The sequence below is a fragment of the Myotis nattereri genome, assembly GCF_964212035.1.
Source record: "Myotis nattereri genome assembly, chromosome: 3".
NCBI lineage: Eukaryota > Metazoa > Chordata > Mammalia > Chiroptera > Vespertilionidae > Myotis > Myotis nattereri.
The window spans coordinates 126049941-126068350 of record NC_138077.1 but is presented as its reverse complement, the minus strand read 5'-3'; the positions used below and the strand labels follow the sequence as shown (position 1 = coordinate 126068350).

The window sequence follows — 18410 nt, the reverse complement described above, 5'->3', positions numbered from 1 at the left end:
ATGGTACCTTCCTTCCTTGTGGGAATGTACATCTGATAATGGGAACAAAGGCAATCAATCAATGACACAAGGCAATATACTAAATAGGAGGGCAGTATTAAGCAAATAATACTACATCAGCACAGAAAAAAGACATCCAAATGAAAAAGATCAGTAAAGATTTCCAGAATGAGCCCTGACCGGTTTGGCTCAGTGGATTGAGCGTTGTCCTGCGGACTGAAGGGTCCCAGGTTCGATTCCGGTCAAGGGCATGTACCTTGGTTGCGGGCATATCCCCAGTAGGGGCTGTGCAGGAGGCAACTGATCGATGTTTCTCTCTCATCGATGTTTCTAATTCTCTATCCCTCTCCCGTCCTCTCTTTAAAAAATCAATAAAATATATTTTTTTAAAAAAAAGATTTCCAGGATGAAATTGTCTGAGTTTTAAAAATCAGTAGGTAAGGAAAGGGTTTGAGTATGGAAGTGCATTACAGAAAGACAGAATACCCCTTCCAATAGCACTGGGGTAGAAAACAGCTTGTTGCTAAGCCCACCACAATGAAAAGCGAAGAAGACTATAGATGGCATTCCTTTTCTTTGTTATGAGGATCCAGGCAAGGGACAAAAAGGAATTCTTGCCACCCTTATTTTTCTCTTATGTGTGTTTGCTGGGAGGCCCGCCCATGGAATAACCTGTCTAGGAGTACTTCATCTTCAGCTCATTTCCCTTCCTATCCTCAGCACGTAATTTGGAAAATGGCAGAGAAAACATAAGAAACATCTCCAAATTTCCAGACCAATGGGCTTTCCAATTTTACTTTTTGGAACTATTTTTTAAACAAATATCAATTGAACCTAAATATATATAAGAGAAAAGCAGAGTTGTTGCTATTGAAGAGAGATGATGCCTGAAGACCCCACCATTCCCACCACTTGGTAATCTCCTTCCCCAAACCCAAGACAGTGACTATTGAGGTTCTTTGTAGAACCCTAGAGGGTCATAGCCCAATTTGACATCTTTACGACTTGTATCTACAATTAAGATTGAGCCGTAGCCAGTTTTCTCAGTGGATAGAGCATCAGCTGGCCAACTAAAGGGTCCCAGCTTTGATTTCAGTCAAGGTCACATACTTTGGTTGCAGGTTCCCGAGCCCTGGTCGGGGTGCATGCAGGAGGCTACCATTCAATGTGTCTCTCTCATGTGAATGTTTCTCTCTGTCTCTCCCTCTCCTTTACACTCTCTCTAAAACTCAATGGGAAAATATCCTCGAGTGAGGATTAACAACAACAAAAAGATTGACCACCACCAGATACCTGGGGGCTTGTGGTTCACATATTTGGAAAGGATCTTATTCAAGAAACAACCTTTCTCTTTTCCAAATTTAACTCTCCGCATTCAAAGCTAAATCATGTTACCCAAAATTTATAACCAACAGTCTTTGAGAAACTATTATAGATAAGATTAGATATACAACTGTATTCTACAAGAGTTACAGAAATCCTAACCTTTATGAGAACATAACGTTTAACAGTGAAATTTAACAGAATACCGGTTTTAACAGAGAAAAGTCACTTTGTTATAATCATATAAAATGTGCACACAGGATAAGAAAAATACATTTACCTTTAAAAAGAAGCAGAAAAAATAGTAACTATGCAAAATGTAAAGGTATGTGCTACAGAAAATTAGAGAATCAAGAAATATCACTTTTTTTCCCCAGCATTGAGTTAAAATCTGCTCAATCCCCCTTATCTGAAATGGAGAAGTCCAGTATTGGTCATGCTTTAAGGCCTGCCCTGTCCTTTCAATTGTATAGGGATCCAGGGCTTATTCTGACCTTAAGGTGAGAGTTATTCAATGTGACTCCAATGCCAGGTCCTAAAGGCAGGCGGCTCCACTTTAGAACCAAGTACAGGCCAGCCATCATATTTAAGGGGCCTTCCCCCAAAGCATGGCATTTCTGTCTGGTTTCTCCACTGTTCCCCAGTCCCCGCTGGCCCACCTCCTGAATGGTTGGCCTCCCTTGTCAGCCCTCAAAGAGCATTGCCTCTGTCCTTCCTCATATTTGAACAACCCCAGTTTAATCGCTCCTCATGGACCTAAGTCTTGACTTCAGAGAGGCAGCCAACCCCTCTCAGAGCACAAACAAAATTTTATCTATTCTGTCCTCCATGATAAGTATTTGGGGAAATTCTAAACATTTTTAAAAGTATAAATAAGAAAATAATTATATATTCGCACTATAAGAATTGAACATAAGTGGTATCTTGGCATATCTGTTTGTAGTCTTTTTTTTTTTTATGAAAGAAGGTAATGCTCTCTCTAAAAAGAATTTGAACATTCCAGAAACATTTTTAAATAAAAGTTAAAAAAATTTTTTCTCTCAAAAAAATCATTCCAAGTTTTAGCACCAAGAAATAATCGTTATTATCACTTGATGTACATTATACCAACTAGATATATAGATTTATTTTTATCCTCACTTAAAATGTTTTTTTCATTGATTCTTAGACAAAGGGGAAGGGAGGGAGGAAGAGGGGAGAGAAAGAGAGAGAAACATCGATATGAAAGAGACAAATCTATTGGTTGCCTCCCACATGCACACTGACCTGGGCCAGGGATCAAACCCACAACTAAGATATGTACCCTTGACTGGTGAAGCAGGGGATCCCTCGGGGGTGAGGACGATGGGGCCCCCCAACGCGCTAGGGCGTCTGCATGCACGACCCCGGGGACCAGGTTCATTGACGCAGATCCCTTTAATTGAGGAACTACAGGGGTATATATAGCATGAGGGGACCAATCAGAGGGAGACACGTTGCTATAGGCGACCAATCAGAGGGAGACACGTTGCTATAGGCGACCAATCAGAGGGAGACACGTTGCTATAGGCGACCAATCAGAGGGAGACACATTGCTATAGGCGACCAATCAGAGGGAGACACGTTGCTATAGGCGACCAATGGCTGAGAGGCTGGGGTACTATGCATGTGGCTCTAGGAGTTAGTTCAGGCTAGCGTTGCTACTTCCTGGTGTGCCGAGGAAGCATGTCATGGTGGAGTGTGCTCACACCATTGCAACAGCCACAGCGCTGAGACATACTTCCTGAGCTCTACTACAGACTGGGAATTAAACTTGTGACCCTTCAGTTCACAAGTGGGCCAATGCTCTATCATTGAGCCAAACTGGCCAGGACTAAATAAATAGATATCTCAAGAGATAAATATAATTTAAAATCATAAATAAGATTATACTAGAATGCTAGTTTAATTTAAAAGTATTATACTTTTTTTATGGTTTTATTGAGATACTAGAGGCCCGATGCATGAAATTTGTGCAAGATTAGACCTTCCCCTGGCTGCCGTCACTGGCTTCCCTCTGGCACCTGGGACCTGGGCTTCCCTCTGCCACCAGGATCCGGGCTTCCCTCGCAGCCCCGGCTTCGTCCAGAATGTCATCTGGAAGGACATCTGTTCTAATTAGCATGTTACTCTTTTATTATTATAGATTTTTGATATACAATAAAATGTACAAATTAAAATGCACAATTTGATTACTTTGCACTCATGAAACCATCACCAAAATGAAAATAATGAGCATGCCCATCACTGCTAGAAGTCTCCTTTGTGATTTCTCCTTTTGATGCCTCCCTGCTTTGTCTGCCGTCCCCAGGTGTCAGCACTCTGCTTTCTGTCATTAAACATAGATTTAATTTTCTAGAATTTTACATGAATGAGATAATGCAGTATGTGCTCTTCTTTGTCTGGCTTCCTTATGCTTCTTTATCCCTTTTTGAGATTCATCCATGCTATCATTGTGTGCACCAATAGTTCATTCCATTTTTTCAGGGTAGTGTTGCATTGTATAGATGAACCACAATTTGTTTATCCATTCATTTGTTGGTGGACATTTGAGTTGTTTCCAGTTTTTAGAAAAAAGCTAGGAATATTCATGTAGAAATCTTTGTACAAACAAATCTCTTATTCCTTTTAGATAAATACCTAGGAATATGGTGGCTAAGTCATATGGTCAGTGTATGTTTAATTTTTAAGAAACTGCCGAAGTGTACCATTTTACATTCCTATCAGCAGTGTGTAAGAGTCCCAAGTGTTCACATCTCCCCCAACAGACTGTTATGATCAGTCTTTTTAATTTTAGACTTTCTAATATGTGTATTGTGTTATCCCATGGGAGTTTTAATTTACATTTCCTTATGACCGATAGTGTTGAGCATCTTTTGTTATGCTTGTTATCCATGTATCTTCTTTGATGTATTATCTGTTCAAACAGTTTGCCCATCTTTTATACTTTTTTTTATTTTCTTACCATTGAGTTTCAATATTCTGGTTACAAACCCTTTATCATATATGTGATTTACAAACATTTTTGCCCACTCTGAACTTATCTTTTCATTTTGTTAACAATGTCTTTCAAAGAGCACTAGTTCTTAATTCGATGAAGTCAAATTTGTAAATATTTTCTTTATGGGTTATACTTTTGGTATTATATCTAAGGAATCCTGGATAACAGAAGGGTACAAAATTTTTTCCAATGTTTCCTTCTAGAAGCTTTATAGTTTTAGGTTTTAAATTTAGGTCTATGATTCATTTTGAGATAATTTTTTGTCTATGGTGCAAGGTATAAATCAAAGTTCATATTTGCATATTAATATCCAATTGTTCCAGCAGCATTTGTTGAAAAGATTATTCTTTGTCCCTGAAATTACCTTTACAACTTTGTCAAAAATTAGTTAACTATATTTCTGGAATCTCTTTCCATGTTTTCTGTTGTGTTCTATTGGTCTGTTTGTATTTATGTCAAACAGGATTGTGCTATTTAATTTAAAATACTACACTTAATTGTATTCAAATTCTATTAAATTTTAAGTTTTATTTAATTTTACTTTTCACAGAAGAGGAAAACTGAATTAACCATAGAAGAAATGGTTAGCTTTAAATAAACGTTTCTTCACTACCAGAAATACTATTTTCTAACAGATCCCTCTAAGGTTATTAAAAATGTATGGAACCATTAAAAGAATAAAGTAATTATATTTTTAAATTATACTTTAATGTTAGATTATGTCAATTAACTAAGAAAGAGCAACACGTTAAAACATTAGCAATCCTATTCTTTCCTTCCTCATGTCTAATTTTTCTTAGGATCATTACTGTTTTTACATTATCAAGTTTTATAGTTCATATTCATTCTATTACTACTTTAATTCCCAAAGGTTTTTATACTCAAACTAGTGGCCCGGTGCATGAAATTCGTGCATGGGAGGAGGGTGTCCCTCAGCCCAGCCTGCACCCTCTCCAATCTCAGACCCTTTGGGGGATGTTGACTACTGGTTTAGGCCCGATCCCAGGATGTCCGACTGCCGGGATCGGGTCTAAACCAGCAGTTGGACATCCCTTTCACAATCCAGGACCGCTGTCTCCTAACCACTCACCTGTGTGCCAGCCTGGTTGCCCCTTAACAGCTCCCCTGCCGGCCTGATTGACGCCTAACTACTCCCCTGCCAGCCTGATCCGCCCCAACTGCCCTCCCCTGCTGGCCAGATCACCCCCAAGGCTTTTATTAGTATAGATATGACCCTTCATAGAAAATTTCACTAACCCTGCTTTACAATAAGGGACTGACGATTGAATCATTGGGGCCAGGCACCAAGATTTCCTTTCTTTGAATAGTGGAGGGAATAATTATCTTGTCTTTAAATTACCCTGAACATCAAATGAGATAATGACTTAGAAAAGCATAAAAGCACCATATAAAGACAACTGTCTTTTTCATATACTGAAAAGACAATAAAGTGGTAAAATGAAAAACACTATTTTTATTCTCCCCCTTCCTTCTTTACAGCCTTTATTTAAACTTTGAAATTTAGAAAAATTTCACTCCTATTTTCATTTCTTTACATTCAATATTATTTTGTATTAGTTTCAGTTTTATTAGTTACAGAATAGTGGTTAGACAACCATATACTTTACAAAGTGTTCCCTCATATTTCCAGTACCCACCTGGCTTCATACCATCATTACAACACTACTGACTCTATTCCCTATTTAAGTGACAATAGGTTTACAGGTTCCTTCCAATCTTTTTTTGTGTGTGTGTTGCCCGCCTTTCTTTTTCTTTCTCATGTCTTCCCTCATTTTCTTTATATAGTATCTCAACTGGCTCTCAAAGCTCAGTGAAGGCACTGGAACACGCTTAACACATTTTACAGAGCAGGAAAGTGAGGCCAATTCCAGTTGGCTGTGGAACTGGACTCCTCGCGCAGGAGTCCTCACAGCCGGCTCTCCGCCTTTCCTAAGGGACAGCCGCAGGGCAAGCAGAACAAACCTCCCCGTGAGGCTGCCAAGCCTCATTCTCAGGCACCTCTTCATCATGGATGCTCCACATTCTTTCCTCTCCCCCGCCCCACCCCATTCTTTACTGCCTCTCTTCTGGGGAGCAGGTGGTAGGCTTGCACTCACTGTGCAGGTGTGCACCCCCATGGGGCGGGGCGGGAGCAGGAGTCCTGGCCTCCCAAGTGTGCAGGCCACAGCGAGGCCTGGTCAGCGCCGGGAGCTTCACCAAACGGCCGCAGTGGGGTACCCAGCAGTGGGGCGCTCCTCCACTGAGGTGGCGACGCCCCTCCACCCCCGCCTCAGGCGCTGCCCCCCCACCCCCGCCTCAAGGCTGCGAGTCTGCACCCCTCCACCCAGGCATCCTTCCACGCCTGCAGTCATCGCCTCTTGTTTCCCACCTATTGGGGCAAATACAGAACCTCACTCTCCCCGGACGAGGCAGATCCCCACCTGCCAGCACCCTGCCCAGGCCTGAGCCCTCTCCAGTGCACCCCACCTTGGCACCGCTCTGCACCCCTTGGGCCACCCGCCTCCTGGCCAGCTGCAGACCCCATGGCCGCGGCTCCTGGCAGCCGCTTTGCCAAAGGTTCCTCTATCTTCAGGCTCTCTCCTCAGACCCCCGGGAGCTTGGCTTCCCTGGCCCAGCCCTTCCGTGGCTCCCTGCAGCCCCCACTCTACTCAGCTCTCCCGCCACCCACCTGTCAGGACGCTGCCGGGTGCCTTGCTGAGGGCAGTGTGGTTCTGGGGCAGGGGCTGGGGTGTGGGGAGCAGCTCCAGTAAAGTTTAGTAAACCCCAAACCCCCAGCCCCTCCTTGAGCGGAGCCCAGGGCAGGCTGGGGGCCTGGGTCTAAACACTGCAGCCGAGGAGGCCCTGCCTGCCCTGGGCCTCACACAGGCGTCCCTGCTGGGGGCGTGGCTTAGGCTGCTTGTTCGCACTGTCTACCCCCCCCCCCTCCCGCCACTCAGGGCCCCACACAGGGGTTCTGGCAGGCGTTGGGGCTTAGGCACCACACGGGGCTGGATGGCAGCTCGAGCTGGCCCTCCCTGCTTGCAGTATGCAAATTAGCCGCCATCTTGGCTGGCGATTAATTTGCATATCTCACTGATTAGGCAATGGGAAGGGTAGCGAAGTTACAGTTAATTACCATGTTTCTCTATTATTAGATAGGATGAATTTTCTCACCACTGGATTCCCCACCCCAAATACACACACACACACACACACACACACACACACACACACAGTCTCTGCTTCTGGGTTCTTTGTTTGATTCAGCCCATAATTTTCTTGATGTCACTTTTCAAGTAGTTTGGTTTTGATGGATGCTATATTTCCTGAGATGCTTCATGTTTGAAATCTGCGCTGATTGTCTTTATATTTGCAGAACATCTTAGCTCTGTATAATATTCTTGGGCCAACCTTTCTTTCTCTCAGGACTATTGATTGACTGTGCTTTGATTGACTGTGTTTTGCCATTGAATGGTGCTATGGAGAAGTCTGAAGGCAGCCTAATTTCCTCCCTAGTTGCTAATTTTCATTTTCTGTCTGTATTATTTTTTTATCCTTAAGTTCAAAAAGCTTAATTAGTTCAAGTTTCTAGGCAATGAGCATTCTGCATCAAGTTACCCTGAAGCACAGATTCTCTTTCAGTGTATAAATTCAACTTTTTCTCAATTTGGTAAAATTTCCTTATGTCATGAATAGATCTTCTGTTTCATTTGTTGGGTTCTCTGTTTTAAGGACAATAATTATCCTTGTCTTTCATAACTATTAACTTTTCTCTGAAGAACTTTGACTCTATATTTTTCATTGGTATGTTCTTTATGTCAAGCTTTTCTTCTGTCATTAATTATATTTTTAGTAGTATCTATTGTTTCTTATAGTTTATCATTTTTTAGTTCCATGATGATGTAATTTGTCCCTCATTTTTTTTCCTTTCTGTGATCTCCTAAGAGATTGTGAGAAAATTATTTGTGTTCCTTAATTGTTTTCATACAAGTATTATTTTAATATTCTTCCTCTCCTACCCCTCCCTTCTTTTCTCACTGCTTCTTTTCTTTTTATTCATGTTCATACTAGTATAACTCTTCTCCAACTGGTCTATTTGCTCAAATATAATGTAGATAATATCTTTGCTATTCCCAATCTAAGATTAGTTTGATTTCTCCTCTGCATATCAGTTTCAGGCCAATGTATTTTATTCTCTCTACTGGGAAAGATTGGAGCAGGGCAAGGAGTTTAGCTGAAGAAATGACAATCTTTTTTAGAATACGTGGGGTCTGGTTTTTAAGATTCTGTCAAATTTCTCATTCCTAAATCCACTCCACCTGGTTGGAGGCATATCTCACTCCCATGGGTGAATAACTCTCAGGCTTTGTATCATTTCTCACTGTCCCAGAATCTCTACCTCTTCAGAGATTTAGACTTTTCTCTTTTTTTTACCAATTTTTCCATAGCATTTGTGTCCTCTATTCTTGTCAAAATAAGAAAAAGAACTACATTTTCATTCAGTTTGTTTCTTTCAAGATTTTCCGTTATAAATGATAAATCTCAGGATTGTGTAGAGTTGACAGGCTTCTGAAGAGCTGATGGTTAGGATTAGGGTTAGGGTTTGGGTTCGGGTTCGGGTTCAGGTTAGGATTAGGAGCTGAGCCATGTTATCTTTCTCCTCACTCCACAATCCTCATCTTTTCTGGGAACCAGATTTTAAAGTTTACTGAATTATGTTATGCACCTGAGTTGCTAACAGTGACTTTTGTGGGGGGGCTGGTATTTCATGTTTCCGTATTGTAGCTATTATGGGAAGACAATTCCATGCAAACCTTAATTAAGTTTAATAATGCTCCCTGCCCGAAGTCCTGGGCTCCTGTTGTCTCCTTGACCATCTGTGATGCAAGACTGAGACATTTCATTCTGCTACTGGTCTGTCTCTGAGTTCATAATAGGGTGTTAAAACAGCCCAATGTGGCACAAAAAATGATGCCTTTAAAGTGTCCCAAACATATCTTGTTGTGTAGGGAGGAAGTTATTACTTTAACCCTTCCCATATGTAACTAAAGACTTACCTGTTTCAGTGTCTGGGCTCCCCAGAAATCAATGTTCTAATTAGAAAACAGTAGCTAATCTGGCCAAATGCTAATAAATGATAGTCGTGATTTATCTAACAACAGGGGAAAAGCTCAGCATTAACAATTAAAAGGTCTGTAGAGGAGATGACTTTTTCCCTTACTCTTCCTCTTAGCTTATTGAGTTCAACCATAAGCTATAAATAGCTTCTAATTAATGGCTTTCTGTTTGAAAATCAGTCATCGAACCATAGTTTAGAAACTTGCCCCTGAGATTCATAAGACCAATTCTATTTCTCAATGATAAGGGTAAGGAAATGGTCATGTGAGTTAGAGTTGAATCTATCTGTCCACAAAGACCAAACCTCATCATTGCCCTAGAAAGCACTCTTCAGGCTCCATTATAATAGTTGCAGAATTTTAGATAATCATGCTGAGCCATTAGTGGGCAGAATTTTAGATAATCAAATGCAGTGAGAAGTAGTGATCATGAATAAAGCCAAAATGGCTGGTTAACCCCTGTTGCAAGTTAGTCATGTCATGGTGTTACAGAATAAAGTCAAAGTTTACATCAAAGGCATGAGTTTGTTAATAGGGTCTTTCAGAAATCTTCAAAGAATTACATTTTTCTACATTAAACAAATGATCTGGGTAGTAACCTTCACTTTAACCTGGTTGGACAGAGTCAAAGGAGGAAAACAGTATGTCTAAGTCAAATTGAATGGGGATCTTCTACAGAACACTCCCAGAAGGACCCTCTTTGGGAAATTCTGCTCAGCGATAGAGTAAATTTCATATTTTAGTGGAGGGGTTGTCATTGAGAGTAGGAGGTATTTGCACATCTTAATTGTTTTCTTCTAGTATTTTCTATTTCATCCAGCATTGCCTTCTTACATGATACCCAGGCAGAGCTCCTAGCAGGTCCCTGACACTGCCACATTGTTTCATGACACCAAGCATTTGTTGGAACTGTTTCCATTATATAGGTGGCCTTTTGTAGCCACCAGCCCCTAGATAGATTCCTATACAGCTAAACTTAGCAAGCCTACGAGGGGTCTGGGCAAGGGCTAATGCTGAGCCATTAGTGGGCAAGGTAGTGAACACATAAAAACTCACCATATTTTCATAAATCTTATGGGGTTTTCACAATCCAAACACATCTGTTTCAATTGCATGTTTCACTTTGCTTACTAATGTCTTCTCAGTCTAGTCTAAACCTATGCTTCCAAAACTAATATAGACACAAATAACCTGAGGATTTTGCTAAAATTCAGACTCTGAGTGAGCTGGTCCATGGAGGTGCCTGAGATTCTGCATTTCCTGGTGTGGGGCTGGGACCTCCCACTTCTCTGGGGGGACCTCCATCAACTGAGATATTCCTCCTAAGTTTTATCAACCTTGGTGTGGGATGAGACCATTCTGCATCTCTGCCCCTCCTACCAATCTAGATATGGCTGCTTCTTTAATTCCCTTGTTGTAGGACTTTCAGCCAGCTCATTTTCAGGTGATTCTAAATGATAGTTGTTCTGTAGTTCAGCTGTAATTTTTATGAGGTTGTGGGAGAAAGTGAGTACCATGTTTACTTACGCTGCCATCTTGACCGGAAGTCTCTTATTAACTTTAAATGGTTCCCATGTCAGCATCTGTTTAATTTTTCAATTCATTCGTGTCTGCCACTCATCATCAAAGTCAAAATCCCTTTAAACCATGAGACTTTGGCCCCTCGCTCTACCTATAAACCTTTTGCATTTATCAGTTTTAAATTATCCTTCTACAAAATCCCTACTTGATCCCTACTTGAACTGTTTTCTTACGCAAGCGTCTTCCTCTCTTTCTCACATCATTCTCCAACACTCTTTCAACCAAACCAAATACCCTATGTGCGTCTTCCCCTAAGCACATGGAGAAGACATGACAAGTCTTCCTATCTGCTATTCAAGGCCACCTTATAAAATTACATGCTGTTTAAGAGGCAGTCTAGTTATTTCGCTTCTCCTTGCACACTTAGTTATTACATCACTTTCCCTGACAACACAACAGTGGATTAAACAAAAGTGAACCGTTTTCATCATGTAGGATATACGGAAGACACTGGAAGTCTTATCTTGCCTAATGTCAGAGTCTAGAGGAAACTTTTCTAAATGACATTTCTTTCTTCTCACCACCTGTGGTCTCATTTAGGTTAATTCCAAAGATGATGAAGGTGTGCTGGTTGGATCCTGGGACAATGTCTATGCCTATGGCGTGCCCCCATCAGCCTGGACTGGAAGCATTGACATTCTGTTGGAATATCAGAGTTCTCAGAACCCAGTTCGGTATGGTCAGTGCTGGGTTTTTGCTGGTGTCTTTAACACATGTAAGTATCCAACTGAGCAATATGTTTTTAATGTAAAGGAAATTTGACTTCATGGCATTTTATCTATAACCTGGCAAAGAGACCTAGCAATCCCTGTTGGCTCCAAAGAATTTATAGATGACTGTTCTGAGATGTAGTCAATGTGTAATTAAATTATTCCAGGCTATATATTCTCATAGTTTCTCTTTGACTTCAGAGTCTTTATAGAAAGAATGATGGGCTATTTCCTACATGATCCATCATTCTACATCCAGAGAAACGGAGGGCCCCAGGGGCCAAGTAAGGGTGTGGAGGTAAGAATATGGCATTTTCTTTTCAGTAAGCCCCCAGCATTTAAAAAGGGTTAAATTAGCCAAATTTAAAATTAAAAAAATAATAACAAATGCTTACTTGTTATTGAGAAGTTTTATAAATATGCTTAGCTGCTTATTGTTTATCACTGAGAGGTTTTGTAAATGTATCTATTTAATTTTAGTGTAGCTATGGAAGAGATTGTGGCAGGTGGTCTCATCTCCATTTTTTTAATCTCCTTTTTTACACGTGAGTCTCGATGCCCCTGAGCAATTAGGTATCAGAAGTTAATGAACAATCATCACTCCCTAGCTTCCTTTCTGGCTTTTAATTCACCCAACATCCAATCCATAGCAGAAAGCATATGGGAACAGAATTATTCTCTTCAGTCACATGCCATTTCTACAGTCTTGGAGAAAACATCAAGCATAAATTTGAGTGTCCTTTCTGCTTACTCATTAATAAAGAATGTTTTACTAAGCTAACATTTTATTATTATTATTATTATTATTATTATTCAGAAAAATCAAGGTGGGGTCAGAGGCTAGAAGCAGGGATAAGACCGTTTTTAAAAATAAATTATTATGAAGTCTGTCAGTTTCAACTCAAAGTTGTTATGGTCTAAGAACTAGCCTGGCCTGTATTGCTTAGTGGCTTGAGCATCATCCCATGGACCAAGAAGTCCCAGTTTCAATTCCTGGTCAGGGTAAATGCCTGGGTTGCATTCTCAGTCTCCAGTAGAGGGCGTGCAGAAAGCAGCTGATCAATGTTTATATCTCTTTATCCCTCTTCCTTCTTCTCTCTCTAAAATCAATTTTAAAATATTTTTTAAAAAATAACTAGCCAGTGATCCAAGTGAGGAGAAATCATGATTTTTATATTGTGGGGTTTTTTTCTTCCCCCTGGCATCAAATGAATAAGATTATTTTCTCAGCCATTTGAGTATACCCAAGGACTAAAGGAAAATATGTATATTTCCTGAGAGCAGTCAAGGTCAATATATCTGTCTCCTGAAAGGGCTGGTCTCTGAAGTTCTAGACAGAAGCATGAACTTCAAGATAGTAGCTCCCCTCCCTCATGGTTTGCAAACTAAGCCTACAGCACCCAGTGGAGGCAGCCACTCTTATGAAATGATTCCAGGAAAACCGGAAGTGCCCTCTGCCTTACCATGTCCTGCTGCGTACAATTTCATTATCCCAGTGTAATTCCTTCAGGCTTAGAACCAGATGAAATAGTGAGCACCTTCCATCCATGTATGCCTTTTGTATAAGAGGGTCACCACACCTACTCCAGGCTTTGATGGAAAGTTAGAAGCGGCAGAAGCATGATATGGAGAAAGACAGTGAGAATAAACCCAAAGAGGGAAGTCAGAGGGAAGGAGGTCCTAGTGCCCCAGTGTCAAGCTTCACCTTTCCAGACTCCATTGTGAACTTCCAAAGTTGTTCTATTGAAGGAGGTGGATAGTCTTTGGTTAAAAATGCTAAACTATTCTGAGAAAATAAAAGGCTAGCCAAGTCATTAATCTTAAAATTGTCAGCAGAATTATTTTTAATGAGCCCTGATGTGTGGTGTCCTGGGAGCCAGGGAGGGCATTTGGATTAAGTTTAATCAATAGGTACATATGGCAAGAGATGCATCCTGGCAATTTGTTACCTAACAATTAAAATGAATCTGTGGTGTCACCCTCCACCAAGCGTCACAGAGCAAATTCCATCCGAGAAAGCAAACCCCACTGAGGACCTGCTTCGTACATTCCTAGCTTCCTATTAGCTATTTTTAAATTTTATCTTCAGAAGCATAGTCCCCTTAGCTGGGCTAAAATAATACCATTTTGACAATCGTATGGTTTGCAACAAACATTGGAACGCAGTTACTGGGTTTCTGTTCCAGCTGACTTCATCTGGCCCAACTGCAATTCTGAGTGACCCTGCAGCAAGGTTTCTCTCTGCAACTTTGGTCCTGATAATAGCCCCTTCTCCAGCATGGAATATCTGAGGACAACATGTACAAATGGGGCTTTTCAAGTTGGCATTAAAATGAAAAACAGAGTCTAGCCTAGAAGATTTCCTGAACAGAAACAGTTTGCTCAGACAAAGCTCAATTGAGCTTATTTTGCAAGGCTAACATGACCTTGATCATTTCTTGCTTATGCATATGAAAATCATGGGCAAACCTTAAACTGCTTCTTAAGGTCAATATAATTAATAAATAAATAAATAAATAAAGTAACCACTGACCAATTCCCTATCTTTTAAGAATATCCTAATATAACCAATCACTGTGAAGAGTAAACAGGCACCGTTTCCTCACTATATAAGCTGGTTTAGGATAATATATCCTTGCACCTCCTTCCATGTTTTGTTTTGAGTGTTCCTGGTTAGTGAACTGTCTTTTTGGTATATGCACAATAAACTAATTACTACTTTGGTGATTCATTGGTTTTACTCTTGTTATTTCTGACCTTTGACATTGTCAAAGAAGAAAGTCCCTATGAGAAGGGATTGCTCCCTATGTATTTATTAATTTTTGGTGACGTGGTTCGTTGTGGTCCTTCTTTCCTGCAGTTTTGCGATGCCTTGGGATACCAGCAAGAGTTGTTACCAATTATTTCTCAGCTCATGATAATGATGCCAATTTGCAAATGGACATCTTCCTGCAAGAAGATGGGAATGTGAACTCCAAACTCACCAAGGATTCAGTGTGGTGAGTTTGATTTCCAAGAGCATTTGCCGATATCAAAGTAAAGTGACATTACGCATTTCCCACAGGACAGACTTGGTCTACTGTTTCTTTCTACTCTATTTTAAGGACTGTTCGATACCATAGGCAGAAATGTATGATTGTCAGAGAGTGTTTTCACCTAATGAATGAGAAATGTTACTGAACAGGCAGTTTGGGTTCTTAGTAATAAAGGTGGGACAACTCATTATGACAGAAACCACTGATAAAGGCCATTGTTTTAGTGGCTAGAACCTGCACTAGCTCTTCTCTACTTTAGTTTATGAACATTATGGTGAATGACAGAGATATGGGAGCCCAGCCCAGTGTATTGTCTATGTCAATACACTCAGGGTCATATAGCTAACATTTACTAAGCAATGACTACGCACCAGTTTCTGTGTTCATGATCTTATCTAATTCTTATCAAGTCGGTGCTTATTTTTTTAAAAATATATTTTATTGATTTTTTAACAGAGAGGAAGGGAGAGAGATAGAGAGTTAGAAACATCAGTGAGAGAGAAGCATCATCAGCTGCCTCCTGCACATCTCCCACTGGGGATGTGCCCACAACCAAGGTACATGCCCTTGACCGGAATCGAACCTGGGACCTTTCAGTCCAAAGGCCGACACTCTATCCACTGAGCCAAACCGGTTTCGGCAAGTCGGTGCTTATTAATATCTCCATTTACAGAAGAGGAAACCGAGTCCCAGAGAGGTTAAAGTCATTTACCCAAGGCCACACATCTGGTACACTGAAAATAAAACCCAACTGAACTTTGACCATATCGGTTTTTTGCCTTTGCAATATAGGATTGATCTTTGAGTGTAAAAAAATGTTGTTCTCCTTGATTTGTGAAATCATCATTCATTCAGAGATAGAGATAAGAGTCAGGTTGACATGGTTACCAAATACCAAACACACAGTTCTTTCGCTGCCCTGAACAACTGCATCACAGCTGGCTACAGGGAGTTTAACATTCCAAAGGAATTTCCTTTTTCCATGGCACCCACTGAGTCTTAAAAATATTCTAAAACGAGGGGGGAATTCGCCCTGGCCAGTGTGGCTCAGTTGGTTGAGCATTGGCTGGTGCACCAAAAGGTCGCCAGTTCAGTTCCCTGTCAGGGCACATGCTCAGGTTACGGGCTGATCCCTGATCAGCGTGAGTGTGAGAGGTGGCCGATCAATGTTTCTCTCTCACATACATGTTTCTTTCTCTCCTTCCCTCCCTCTTGCTCTAAAAAATCAATAAGAACATATTTATTTTTAAAAGAATTCAAATTTAATGGACATTTATGAAGGTCTGTATGGGAGGAAATTGCCAGGCATTGTACTAGGTGGGATTTCCAAGCCAAAAATGTGTCTCCTCTGGGTGTTCTTTCAAAGAAATAAAGCTAAAACACTGTCAGTTGTAAAAGCAGCCAAACGGAGATGGTAGGAAGTTATAAGCTCATTTTAAGAGAAATTAAAAGTTAGAAGTGCCTTAACTCCCCCATGTTACAGGAATGGATCACAGTTGTAGGAGTAGTATTAACTCGCCAGAACCAGTAAACGCTCTTTTGAGAATGTTGAAAGAAGGAAATCGCTGAACTAGTAGCAAAGTGCTGCTATGAATAAAAACCAGCAGTTCATTTGCAGGGAATGAGCTGAGCAATGGTAAGCTGGAGAGTTCAGGCAAGACAAAACCTCACCTCTGCAAACTGAACAGTAATTCAAAGCACCATTTAAGCCCGTGGAATCACAGTATAGCAGCCCTGCATGTATATGAAATGACAAAAACAGACCAAAATAGCCCCCAAAAGCCTGTTGTGACAGTCGAAAATGGCAAAATGAGAATTATTTGGCCTTCCGCACTGCACACACACACACACACACACACACACACACACACAAAATGCCTTTGTAGTCAACTGCAGTTTGAAATTATTCCTCCCTATTCCTTGATCCAAATGCCTTCCATCATAAATCCCTAGGAAGCCATAAACAAAACTGATACAAAATTGTGAAGCTGATAGAGCTTGGTCTTGGTAACCCTTTCATCTTTCAGCTCCCTCTCCAAATTCCTTTCCCTGTTCCTGTCACCCTGAGCTCCTTCTTCACCTTCCCCAAATTTCCCATCACCCTGGGACTATGTTCCCTGGTCTGGGACCCTCACTCATCCTCCACAGCCAGGCTACTGCCCTCAGCTCCTTTCCCCTCCCCACATTAGGGGCTGGCATAGCAGGCTCCTAATATATAATAACTGACCATCTGGCTAACTGGATGGCTGATGTTAAAACTCATGGCATGCCAGACCGTGCGGCACAGGGAAGAAAGAGCTCAGCCAGGTCTGCGTCCGAGGCCAGGCTCTGCCACTGACTAGCTGTGTGATCTTGAGCAAGGCACAACCTCTCTGTGCCTTTCTTTTCTCCTCTGGAGACAAAATTTTCTACTTGACTCAGCACAGAGCCAAGCATAATAGGTGCCTAATAAATGTCAGTTGTTATCATTGCCTTCATTATTACCACACAGCTGAAATTCCTTAGAGGCAGTATGTCATCATCAACTCAAGCACAGGGAAGCAGTCAGAATAAGAGGGGTGCCAGTGTGCTAAGATGATTGTGCTATTTCTATTACTTGGGGGTATTTTTTAAAACAAAAACAGAAATTTGTGCCTCCCTTGTGCAAAACACTAGTGGAGCCCAGAAGCTACGGATGTTCCAGAACAGAAGTATTTCTAAGCCCTTCGTTGATTGAGGGGCTCGTGGGGCTGCCCTGATATATTGGCGAGCACATGGCCACCACAGTCACGCTGTCTTGGGGCGTTACTTGTGTGGCCTTGAGAAAAAGGTTGTACCTCTCTGAGCTTTAGTTCCCTTACCAGTAGATGCGGGTAATCTTATAGTGACGTTTCCGAATGGGGTAGCTGTGACAAATGAGGTAACGCAGGCGAAGTACTTACCGCAGTGCTGGGCCAGCATTGCTCACCCAGCGCCTCCTAATGAGATGAGAAACAGGGGCGCCTGAGCTGCAGGGAGGTCACTGGGGGCAGAGGTTCATGCGGGAGGATTTGGTGGACATCCACTGACCCCTGAAAGGCCAGCGCAACACATTGCCTAGGGCAGTGGTCGGCAAACTGCGGCTTGACAAACTGTGGCTCGCGAGCCACATGCGGCTCTTTGGCCCCCTGAGTGTAGCTCTTTCACAAAATACCAGCTCTTCCACAAAATACCGACTTCTGTGCATGGGCCACGATGTTTCAATCGCACTGTACGTGCGTGCCCGCACGTGGTATTTTGTGGAAGAGCCAAAGAGCCGCATGTGGCTCGCGAGCAGCAGTTTGCCGACCACGGGCTAGGGAATTGTCTCGCAGAGGTCTCAGGAGCAATTGGTCTCACCCAAGCCCCCAGATTCACTCCCTCCACAGGCTCCAGTCAAACAAACTCGCCCCAACGCCCTCTCAGTTTGTCAGGTGGCTCCTGTCCTCCTTACCCTGCTCTTTCCTCTCCTTCCAAGAAACCATGAGAATGACTTCTGGTTTCTCTCGCTTGTGCCTCCACCGTCTCTTCACTGAGGTCCTGATGGTACATATTTTGTGGTGAATGAATGTTTCTGGTTGGGTCTCAAAGCTCAGGGTGTCCTCTTCTCCACAACTCAGCCAGGTCC

The 18410-nt window shown here is 41.7% G+C and overlaps 1 protein-coding gene across 1 annotated transcript in view; it reads left to right on the top strand.

The window, feature by feature from the left end:
- F13A1 (coagulation factor XIII A chain) overlaps positions 1-18410 on the top strand; it is a 188057-nt gene that overhangs the window by 107747 nt on the left and 61900 nt on the right. Inside the window, exons 7-8 of the mRNA XM_081087925.1 lie at positions 11581-11755; positions 14611-14749. Coding sequence (XP_080944051.1) covers positions 11581-11755; positions 14611-14749 — 314 coding nt within the window. The remainder of the gene's footprint in view (positions 1-11580; positions 11756-14610; positions 14750-18410) is intronic.